Source organism: Egretta garzetta, unplaced genomic scaffold (genome assembly GCF_000687185.1).
Source record: "Egretta garzetta isolate BGI_Z169 unplaced genomic scaffold, ASM68718v1 scaffold217, whole genome shotgun sequence".
Taxonomy (NCBI): domain Eukaryota; kingdom Metazoa; phylum Chordata; class Aves; order Pelecaniformes; family Ardeidae; genus Egretta; species Egretta garzetta.
The window spans coordinates 1,693,948-1,706,249 of record NW_009260395.1 but is presented as its reverse complement, the minus strand read 5'-3'; the positions used below and the strand labels follow the sequence as shown (position 1 = coordinate 1,706,249).

Here is a 12,302-nt window from a genome sequence, read left to right as displayed (position 1 = left end):
AGCACAGCTTGAAAAATAAACAAGTCAATCCTGACGCGTAACTGAGCTGATTGCTACATTTTCTAGTCACGCCCCTCTGTCGAAAACTTCCCCCACCCTCTTCTAGGTGTTGCCGTGGCATGTGGTTTGCTTTATGCATAGACAAAGCACTGAAATAATCTGCCTCTCGCCAGGTAGAGTTATTTTGGAGAGCTAGTGAAATACAATAGGAGGCAGCACTGTAGATCCTGTAAGTAAGCCGAACTGGCAGAAGCTTTTAAATAGCTAAATATTAATGGCTGTTTAGAGGGTCCTTTCTGTATTGGAGAGACATTTTCATCAGCTGCGGTGGTGTTTTGCTGTGAGAATAAATTATGGATGCTGCAAAAAAGAGTATGCTTATGTGGAGATACAGAAGATGCTAATAAAAGGTTTGTAACTGTTGTCTGAAGGTAGCTTGATCACTTTTGGTTCAAAGGTGTTGGTGTTCTTGAATTTATCCTTATTCTTTTCTAATATGTAAGTGCAATTCATACTGTAAAAGAAATGCTTTTTAAATGTGTTTTCAGCACATTTGATTTATGTGTTTGTTGCTTAGCTGGCTTCTTATGTAGTACTGATAAGAATAGTATAGAAGAAAATGGATTGCACTCTGACATCAGACAACTCGGAGATGGCCTGGGGAAGACAGGTGCCTCAGTGAAAATACTAATTCACAGCAGATTTTAATTCATGGATTTATATTATTGTTACCAGTAGTGATAGTAGTAAGTAGAGTCATCTTTTACTTTTAATCTTCCATGCAGTTGTCATAAAAAAGATACATATGTTTATAAGTGCAACAGTATAAAATACAACTTCTTGTTTTCCATAGTGAGTAATATTTTTCTGATGGTGAATATTTCTGAACTTGAGCAGTAATTTAACTTCTTTTCTGTTTATGAATAATAGATAATGTTTACAAGTGTGAGTGTATGTGTGTGTGCATGTGTGTGCGAAATAATGTAAACATTGCTCAATATCCTCAACCAAAAAAGAAACTGAATTACGTTTTCTTAAAACGAAGCAATATTTCTCTGGAAGTAAGCAAAACTTTAATTTTGAAATGTTGAAAAACATAAAAGTGTTCAGAAAAAATAATGAGGCAGTTTGAGAAGTGGAAGACTTGGCACAGGGAAAAGATTAAAATAACCTTGTCTGTATAAGTTGGCAGGGAAGAAAACAGAGCAGGTTGCAGTGACCAGTTATTTCTGAAGGAACAGTGACAACAAAGACATGGAGGAATTTATAGTTGTGCCAGAGGTGCAAATGAAAATTTAATTTTTCCTAGACTATCAGAAGACATTTCCAACTAACATGTCTACTTCATGTAGCTTCATTGCAAGGAGCAATTAACGCAACACCAAGCACAGCACCGAGTGGAGAGAACTGTAGAGAGTCTTTGCACAGTAAAGCTGAAGAGAGCTTCTAACAAAGCTTTTGCATTTTTGTTATGCATACAATTAAAATTAAGGTAATTCGCTAAGCCACAGGATTTCATTGAACCAGGTTTACAAGGAACCATTGTAAAAACTCTGAAATGAAAGTTTCATTGTTAATTTGTTGTAGAAGCATTAAAACATATTCAACATTATTTTAGTTTAAAGGAAGAGCTACATACGTCTCTGGGTCCTGGTTCTGTAAACTGCATTCACAAGGAGCGGTAACCCACTGAATTAATGGCTGTTCATATTCAGTGCTACAAGGAAAAGTTAGGAATTCCGGGTTCAGATTGCCTGGCCAGATCCTAGGCCCACTGAGGTCAACAGGCGTGTTTCCTTTGGTTTCAGTTGGACCCCATGTCAGAGAGGAATCCTGGTTTTACAGTTCACAATTACAGAAGAAAAAAACAAATTGCACCTTTCAACTGTTCTTCCCTGCCTGCAAGCACATTGCAAACAAATGACAAAGCACTTCAGGAGGAAAGGCTGGGCCACAAAGAACCTGCCAACAAGCCGGTTTATACTTGCTGTTGAAGCACAATAAAGTAGTCTACCTGAGCACAAGAAGGTTTTAAGAGCCTAAGAACAAGGTCATTCATGGAATTAACTTCCTGGGAAAAAACAGTTTCTGAGACAAGGAAGAACTGGCAATAAGCAGAAGCTGAGTGACATTTCCTTCAGGGCTTTTGAAGGGACTGTGTTTGCTTAGTTGTAAAATGAGGATCTGCAGACTCGAATAGGCTCAGTGAAGTCAAGTCCTGTTCTTGTTTCTTTAGTTTATTTTGTATTTGTATGTCTGCAAGTCACCCCGTAGAACAGAATACCTTTTATGTTCAGGGCTTCTCAGCTTGTTCTAACCACTGCATTACTCACAGACGCTCTAGCCAGTTCTCTGCCAAGCTCTTGCAGTCCTATATAGCTCAGGAAAGCAGGCGAGCCTTCTACCATGTGTTAAAAATTGGTAAATAAAGGCTGTTTCGGGTGAGTAGCAGCAAGTTTCAAAGTTGACACCAAAACCAAACTGCTGTCCATCTCTTCTCCTGCACAGGGGCAGAGCACAGCTCTGTGTCTGAGCAGGGTGAAATGGAAGAGAAACACAATAGAATGGCAGATGCAAACCACTTGCAGATTTGCAAGTAGTTAACTTCGGCTATTCGTAGTACCTACTAAATTACTGTTGTTTGGAAAAGGAAGTAATACCATCTTATCGTAATGCTGGATCGAAACAATCACTTCATGGCTGTTGCAGACATTGAGCTATTAGTAGGTTGAGTTCATTCTTGGCTGTGCAGCTGCATTTGCAATCTGACAAGGCCAAACTGAATGGTACATTTCCCCAGCATTTTTTTTGTTAGCAGGATTTGTGGCGGGGGAAGGATGGATTCTTCATAGAACAGTCTTCTTTCAGATGCTTCTCCATAGGTGTTAAAGAGAAACTGCTGGATATTTACGACCTGGTAAAATTACATTACCTTCCTTTTCAAAGCAAACATTTAAATCCTTCTGCCTACACAGATATGACAGTTCTGCTAGCTCATCTTCGAAAGTGGAAGAAATGGCAACGGTAAGCAGCTTATCAACTTTATCGTCAGCAATGTTTAAACCACAGCTTTTTCAAAAACAAGTCCCCTTTGTGTAGTGCCTGTTTAAATAGTATTCTTGCAGTTCTTGTTTTAAACACTGAGTAAAATGTCTGCGTTGTGAACCTGTTGAATGCGGTAGAATGAGCTTGCCCTGGTAACTATACAAGTCCAAAGCTTTCCTAGGTAAGCCCTAAGTCTACCTCTGATCAGGTTTTCTCTGTTAATCATGGAACAATTGCATGGGTAATTTCGTAGGCCAAAACCCTCACATATTTTGGCAACTGTAACCAACCTGCAAATAGGTCAAACCTCACACTGAAGAAATAATCTAGTGTATTTACTTTGTTTCTTTTCATTTGTACAAGGGTGAAAAAGAGTAGCTGAGTTGGGCAGGCGGTAAGCTAGAGCCTCTCCTGCAACATTTCCATGCACAGAATTACTGTGTAAATGTAAAGTTTTACAGTAGGGGATTATTTTTTGCCTGAATGTTCCATTTTATAAGCGCAAGCTCAATTTAAGGATGAAACAACAGATTTATTTCTGATGTAATTTAAGTGCACACTGTTGAAATAAACAGACTTCCTCAAGGATGACACTTGCTATTTTAATTACTTTATTGCCCTGTATTACTAACATGTCTTTCCTCCTCTTCAATTGTGTGGTATAACCATACAGGGGACTGATGAGGTATACAGTATGTAATCAAAGATATAGAGGACATAAATTGGCCACCTCCCTTCTTTCATATTTCAAAACCAAAGGGATAATCTATATTAATATATGACTGAACAAAGACCCTATCAGAGAATCCTGCCTGTTATATAAATAGACTATTATAGCTAGACAAGTAAAATATTACGAATATTGAGATCTAAAAAATAGTAAGCGTTTTTATTAAAAAAGGCAGGAAGAGTCCCAGCTAAAATAAATCAGTTCAGCAGTTGTCTGCACTTCTACCATCTGAGACTGTGAGCTGAGAGAAATATGGATGGGATAAGAAAGTCTCCAGCCTAACATGTGAACTAAACTCAGATGGGGAATAGAATGACATATTCCCTGCTGCTAAGGTACTTTATCACAGCCCCCTAAAGTGCTGTATTGCAATATGAAAATTGACTGTGGTGTGAAATCATTAAATCTCTGTTGGGAGGTCAGTGTGTGAATTTTAAAATGTGCTGGTCAAGGAAGAAGTGATTAGGAAAAACTGAATTAGGAGATACAATGCAATAAGGATGTATACAGAGAAAATAAGTAAACCATGCCCCTTATTATAGGTCATTATAACTCATGTATCCAAAACATGCTACAGTATGAGGACAAGACGAGCAAATCTCCTTATTACATATGTAAAGGTCTCTAAAATGCATGCAACTTTATAATCCTCAGTTGTATATTTTAATAATAGAGTATTTAATGGACCCACAAAGTATTTACTGACCTCCATGACGTGTGACACAATTTGTGATGTGACATGTGAAACGTGATTTGAACCCACATGTAGAACTAAAACCATGTTGCCTTACAATTTTTAACAGGCTGAAATGTGTAATTCCCCAGTGTCAGCTGAAACAAGTGATCATTCTTTTGATGCAAACCAAAATGAAATGATGGAGAAAAATACACAGGAATGGAATGAACAGCTAGAGAAGGAGTTTTTCAGTGGTAAGTGTGTGTCCTTGCTTTGTTCTGGTATTACTGTTACCAGAAGTGACTGTGGTGACTAGTTTCAGAGAATTTTCTGCAAAAGCTAGGCTGTAAAGATACGGCTTGTTACTTTCTAGCATAGTGGCTACTTCTTGCTGGCTTCCTCTGACAGCAGAATGTCAACTCTGACACTGACTTCAAGATGTTTCACTGATCACTCTTAGGGTGCATTTCATCTCATACAGATCCAGTTCAGAAGAATCACACCTTAAAAGCGTGCATTTCTCCCTGCTGATTCTGACAGGAGCCCATACTGCATCCTTTAGATGCAGGCATACAGTTACATGCGAAGAATTTCATCCCGGTTTCCTGCATGCACAATTTTGATGACAATGAATCACTGGGCCTGGTTTTATGAATTGTAAAGCCTCAAACCACAGAAGTAAGAGGCATTAAGGCATTCAGTTAGCTTGCTGGGAGCCCTTATAGCACCAGTCAAAAGTTGCATGGTTTCTTATTCCTCGCTGGTGGGAAGCAAGGCAAGATCAGACCCAGCCTATGGGAATACAGCGGTGTTCTTCCATAAACTTTCTCAGATCTAGGCAAAAAAACCTTCCATGAATGTAACTTTCTACCACCCAAAATTAGAAGAGATGACAGATTGAAAACATGATCAGGAAGCAGTGGGTGAGTCGGCAGTGCTGGAAGGGGAGAGCACTACATGGCAGACAGTGGTTCTTCTGAAACTCACAGTTCTGTCACTGCTTTTGGATATCAGTCATAACTCTCCAGGCTTGCCCACTGACAGAGAAAACTGTACATAGCTTGGTGGATGTCCTCCAAATGGAAGACTCAGAAACAACTTGTCTTTCTTCTTGTTCTAAACTGACTCTCTCAAGAGTCTTCTCTCTTCTGTGCTGAAGAGAAACTTAGAAAAAGGGAAAACTTTAGTACCGTTGAAACCTTTTATTCCAACTATACATACCTAGCAATGCTTTCTTGACAATTCTGTACTATTAGCACAGATCTGTAATGACGAATCAGTCAGCCTTTTTTGTTTAAATGGATCAGGAAATGCTGTAACAAAACAGCCACATCCATTTGTGTTTTTATCTTATGCGTGCTATTTTCAAAATACAAAAAGAATACAATTAGCAAAAGTGTAATATCTTTTTTTTTTTTCCCCTGTGCAGTTCTAAATGATCTGGATGACCAGCTGGCCCAGGAACAAGCCCAAGAACCATTGGACAGGACAGTTTCTACTAGCAGTGCATCAAATGTCCAATGTGCATTCCCTACTTCAAAGAGGCAGACTGCTAGTACAGGGCAACACAGAAACGACTGGAGTGACATGCCTAGCACATTTTTCCCAGATGGACTGAGAACAATAAGAGCCAAAGATGAACACAAGATTTTCATCAGACCAAGGAAATTACACAGTGCATATATAAACTGGCACCAGTCGGCCTTTCCAGAAGATTACAAATATGGTGATCCCATCAGTGGAAATCCTCATCCGCTAAGCAGCAGACTGTCTTCCATTTCTTTTGGACGGTCTTCAGAAGGTAGCTTATATCCTCCTTCCATAACACAGAACAGTGGATTTAGGCACAAGAGTTGTATGAACAGGGATACAGCTGGCAGAAGTAACTCTGTATGTTCCCTTCGGAGATGTCCATCATCAGTATCTTCTGACCAGCTCTCAGCATCTAGTTTACAACATCCGTTGGCAAGGGAGAGCAACAATGGTTTTGTACCAAGGTTTGGTCGACAGAACCCAAAGAGAATTCCTCTGTCTTCTATTGTATGGAACAACACACCAGACTCTCCTGTACAAACGTCAACTCAAGAAAAAATGTTTAGAACCCAATCACTGATGGAGTTTCATGCTACAGACCATGGTGGATATCCTAGCTCTTTGCAAGAAACCAAGAAACATGCATGTTACCACTCAAAACACCACTACAGAAGATCTGTTTCAAGCAGTAATTGCTTTAGTAGACTTAGTTGCCCTGACAAAGCTACTTCTCCATTGCCCTTTGATAACTGGGAAAATTATCCATTATACAAATCAGAAAATAATCTCTCTCGATCCTACTGTAGAGATACTTCTTCTCATGGCAAGTTGTATGCAAATCAGAAAAATTCTCCTTATGGAAGAAAAGACAGCTATCCTTCTTGGGCTGATATTCCTCAGTACTACAGTGATGAAGTGTTTATTTCTCCTGATGCCAGCTTTGAAGTGATTATGGCTAATTTAAATGAGCAGCAGTGGGCCTATACAAAGAATGCCAAGTTTGGTTCACAGCGCTTGCAGAACAATTTTCACGTGTATTCTCCAGAAAATAAGAATATCAAAAGGGTAACAAGAAGCACAAACAGAACTTTTTCAGAATTCACCGAGGGCTGTCAGCCTTGGCTAAGCTGTAACTCTTCAGTTTCGTCATCTAGTATCAGAACTGATGAGTCGGTCTTTCCTAATTCGAAGGACCAAACAAAACCTATAGGACTGAACAGGAATTCAGTCATCGTTACCCAAAGAAGTACTAAGGCAGACTTTACACAACTAGAAAATGTTGAAGGTATGAAGCTGCCAGATGAAGACATGCCGTTACAGTCAGTTTCTCAGCAAGCAGATACAAGCTACATCAACACCCAGAGTTTTCCCTCTAACAGCCCTGCTTCTGCCGCGTTGCAAAGCGATGCATCTCTCTTTAACACAGTGCGATCAAGGAGACAAACCCAAGTCACTGCCAGAGGAGATACTGCAAAAATGTATTCATCAAACGGTGATAAAATAAATGTACAAATGAAGGAAAACGATTGCCCACCCAACAGTGCGTTCAGTCAGCCTCCCTGCATTTTGCCAGCCGATGAGAGCAGGAAGGAACCTTTTCTTCCAAGTCAGAAAGAATGGGAACATAATCTGCATTATGCAGGAAAAAGAGAGAGCATCAAGCAGGATAATCGGAGCACAGAAGCCATTAACCAAGCTACTCCAAGGAGACAGTCCTCACTGCTGAATGTTGCTTCTGCTCCGTCCACTGAAAAATTAGCAAACTGTCAAGGCATGTTGTCCTGTCCTTCTGAATGTTCAGCTAGCTCCTCACAAGGCTCTCCACAAGCGCTTTCTCATAAAGACAATTCTAAATGTTTAGGAACACTAACTAGCTCTTCAGTACATTGCATGGTTACTGAACCTCAAGCAGAAGGTGGAAAAACAGCTCAAGTGAGCAGAACAGATGTTACCAAAAAGACTTCACAGAAAACACTGCAAAATACAAGCACTTTAGTTACTAAGGACTGTAATGGACAAGCTACTAGTAGTTCTTCACAAAATGGAAATTCTGGAAATATGCATAGCTTTGGAGACCCCGAGACCTCTGAACATAGTTTAAGTTATTTTTGCCTTCAAAAAGAAAGTGGAAAAATAAGGAGTAATTCACCTTGTATTGAAAGGCTTCACAAGCAAGACAGCTTGCTGAGACATACCAGTAGCTGCAGCATTACTGGCTCCCCTAGCAGAAACAGCCTTAAGTCTCCTGACCCGCTTGTTATTTATTACACTTTGCCTAGAAAATCAGCCAGCATTGCTGGTAGTATTATGTCAGATACGCCCATCTCTTTACCTACAGAAAGTAGAACAACATACGATTGTCTAAGGTCTGAAACTCCACATAGAGCTGATGCCTTTTGTTCTAATCAAAGAGATGTGTCTTTAGACTCAAAACATTCCTTTTTAACAACAGCATCGTTAAATGCTGCTACAAGTAACAAAGAAAAAGGTTACCCGAGTCCTTTAACCAAAAGTCCTAATGATTCAGTAAGTAGTAGTAGGTCAGTTGAACTGACAGACGGATATAAATATCAAAGCAGAAGAGAATCTGTGTTTTCAGACTGTAAGGAAAGGGGAAGTTTTTTGCAGAAGTACAAAACTACAAGTACATTCACAGTTTGTGTAGATGAAGATCATGTCAAGTATCATGAACTAGTTTCAATTTACTACACGTTACCACGGAGGCATTCAAGGACATTTTGTAACCTCTTCAGAGAGAATCCAGAGGATGCAGATTTACCCTGTCCCAAAGAAAATGCTCAGTCACCAAGAATACAAAACAAGAAAAATGAAGGTCATGTGAGTTTAGCAAATGTTATTTTCCCCAGTACTTTGGAAACAGAGGTGCCTTCATATTCCTCTGACCAAGGATCTTCAGCCCTGGTCACATCTCAGAACTTAGGAACTGCTGTTGATAGTGAAAAAGAGAATTCCCACTTATCTCTGAGCTCTGAGAAGATAGGTGCTTCAAAGTCAATGAGTATGGTATGTAACAGGAAAGATAGCTCAGCAAATCTTTCATTATCAGAAAATGTGGTTTCTGACGTGGTGACAAAAGAAATTTCTTTCGGTGGTCCACAATCCACTGCAATAGTGGCTAAGTCAGGTAAGGCCATTTCTGATGCTTCAAGCAGCCAAAATACAGAAATATGTCTAAAAGAAAAGACGGAAATTTTACCAACAGCCACACCACTAATGTCCACTTTATCAACCCCTCCCAAGCCAGGCAGATATTTAGAGAACCTTCTATATTCTACTTCAACAAATAAAAATATTGTGCAGAAGGGAAACTCTGAAAACTGCTGTCAGCCCCCTAAAATGAACACCAATAAAAATCTGAACAGTTTACTCCTCAACCCAGGAGAGAAGAGTTCCCTTGGAAGGAATGGTAACACAGAGTGTGCTGATGTGTCGCTTCTTCCTGCGGAAGACACATACAGAGATAGTACTGAAGGCAAACAGAGAGTAAATTTCCTACGCCGAGCCACCCCTCTGTATAATAATAAATGTAGTGGACTGCAATTAAGGGCTGACAGTTCAAGGAAAAATGCAAATGATTTAAACTCTTGCAGCAAAGTGCTTTCAGAGTCTCAAAACAAAGCATCTGAGGTAAGCACAGCTTCCGGTGCTGACCCATTACGTCAGCTAGATGAAGCGGTTAGCACAGATGCATACAAATTAAAGAATTCAAAAGTTAAAAAAGAGCAAAACTCACAGCGTACTCAGATGGGTAAAGATTGTCGTGGTTTGCAGGAATCAGAGAGGCACGGTGAAGGCAGCCTGAACATTAACTGTAAAGAAAAAGTCCTCAGGGTTACACAAGATCAGAAGATGACACAGAGTGCAGAAGATGAGAACAAGCTTTTCTCTGACTACCCAAAGAACAAAGTCAAAGATATAGAAAAACGGAAAAACAGACCTTCAATTAAAAATAAGCTGGCAGCTGTTTACAAAACAAGTCGAAAATTTTCAAGTAAAAATTTACCCCCCAGACCGCACATAAGTAACATCTTTTCACAGAACAATGGAAGTGCCGCTCCTTTAGAGGTTGACTTGTCCCTTGACTCATTGATTGCCACGGATTCCCATCAGCCATTCCTGCAGTCAGACAATGAAAATCAGAATCACGGTCTGGACCCTGGTAAGAATACACCAAGAACAGCTGAGAATAAGAAGACTGAAAATCAGAATGATCCTTCTTTGCTTGTTAATAACACCAACCGGAAGTCTTTTACAAGCTCATACACCCAGAAGGAAGCCATCAGTCCCAAAAAAACTACAGTGAAAGTGGAAAATAGGCCAAGTCTTACAACCCTGTTTCCAAATAAAGCAGTAACCACAAGAAATAAGAATTCCCAAACACTTGATCTCAGGTTAGAAAGCAAAAGCCAGCCCATCTCTCCCAGTGCCACTACATCAGACCCACTGGATGATGAGAAAAGAAGAGCTAGCAGTCGTGCCTGCAGTCCTTCCTTGCCACCTTTCACTGACAAAAACTCAAACACGTATGTAAATAGCTGCTTGCAGGCAGACATATGTCCAGAGCAAAACCTGACTTCCCGGACAGTGCTTGGTCAGTGTCAAAATACCTCTCGGCCTGCTGGCTTAAAAAATGCGAACTTGCGTAGCTATCAGTTGCGCAGGAGTCATGCCAAAAGTCAGCGTGAGCGTCACCTTTCTGAGAGCGTTTGTGCTCGAGATTCCCAGGAGACCTTTGCCTCGGGAAGCAATATTCTACCAAAAGATGGTATACATGGGAAGAGATTTAAATCTTACTCGGAGCTGTTGTCTTGTGATGAGAATGAAAACTGGGCATCGGATGATGAAAAATGTTACAGCACTAGAAATCTGATGTATCCTTCCGTTGATTTTGGTATATTTGGCAAAGAACAACAGTTGGCTTTCCTGGAGAATATCAAGAGGTCGCTCACAGAAGGGCGACTGTGGAGTCCTTGTCTTCTTAATAACCCTGGTGCTCTCAGAGATGGAGAGACCCCTTCTATAAACAGGGCTGAGCTTTTGAGCTCAAGTTCTGCTGGGAGTAAAATGTCATCGGCTGCTTCATCCCCCCGAGAGCTGACTGACATCTATCGGGAAGACCCAGCAGCCTATTCGGACTCGGACAGTGATACCACCACCGATGATGAATACTACCTAGATGAGGTAGATAAAGAATCGGAGCTATGAAGGGCCCATGGTACTAAGATGGCATGATAGCTCGGTAGTTTCTGGGCAGGCAAAGACATGTAAAACACTTCGAGCCAGTTCTTGTGCTGCTATAAATGGGTACAACTTCGTTAGTTTTAAAGAAGTTAGTATGTTATGTTGGCTGAGCATCTGACTTCTGTATTATTCACCATTGTTGTTTCTCCTAGCAGGGACAAAGAATGTTAAAAAAATCCCTTCCCAAAATAATAGAAGGTAAACAACTGTGGATCTTTGGGCAGTGTAACTCCAGAGATGGCTTTCCTCTGAGTCAGCAAGCAGTGGCTTAGGCTCCTGCCAGCTACACAGTGCTGGAATGGATAAATTCTAGCTTGACCTACTTTTTCTTAGAAGACTTAACAGAAAACCAAGAGGTTACTTTGCTGATAAATTGCTCTCTCCAATTTTCCTCATTTAACCAGATCAAGCATGGTAATGCCAATCCATCCCACCCAACAAACACCCCCACAAAACGAAACCCGTTCGATTTTCACAGCATGTTCTGTATGAACGCTCTTTTTCTGCATTCCTGGGAAGTGCAGCAGCAACGTCCCCGGTGGCGCTTGTTCTGCTGTGCGGTCGAGGTGGGTTCCACTCTGGGATTTTCCTCCTCAGCATTGCAGGAGCAGTGAGCAACGTGAGTTACGGAAGTGTGTGGGAGACAGCTCAGCAAAGGGCACAGCACTGGAAAACTCACCGAAATTCCTGAGGACACTAAGAAACACAGCTGAGCATGGAAATCTGCTTTTCAGGCATGGGAGATTCATAACCGGCACAGCTTTGGTCACAGTCAAGATGAACGGCCAGATTTCCGCCTTTGGCTTAGGAACAGGTTAATTTGGGTTAATAATCCAAAGTTTTAAAACATGCAAAATGTAAAAAAATTTACCCTATTTATTTCTTATGTAAACCTCATAGGCTGAATCCTAACTTGTCCTAATAGCGGGAAGACAACCATAACCGATGCAACTCGTGACCTCCCGAAGTTCTCCCGCTGCCTCTGTGCTCGGCCGGCCTGGGGCTGAGGCACCTGCAGCCGCTGGGCGCCTTCGGGGCCGCAACCGCCGGGGCCGC

The 12,302-nt window shown here is 40.9% G+C and overlaps 1 protein-coding gene across 1 annotated transcript; it reads left to right on the top strand.

Moving 5' to 3' along the window:
- Positions 1 to 334: 334 nt before the first annotated feature.
- On the top strand, positions 335 to 11,984 carry EXPH5 (exophilin 5). The gene is made up of 4 exons (XM_035898518.1): positions 335 to 410; positions 2,976 to 3,024; positions 4,579 to 4,705; positions 5,881 to 11,984. Exons 1-4 carry the CDS (start codon positions 358 to 360, stop codon positions 11,208 to 11,210), a joined length of 5,559 nt encoding a protein of 1,852 aa, XP_035754411.1. The 5' UTR covers positions 335 to 357; the 3' UTR covers positions 11,211 to 11,984.
- The last annotated feature ends 318 nt before the right edge of the window (positions 11,985 to 12,302 follow it).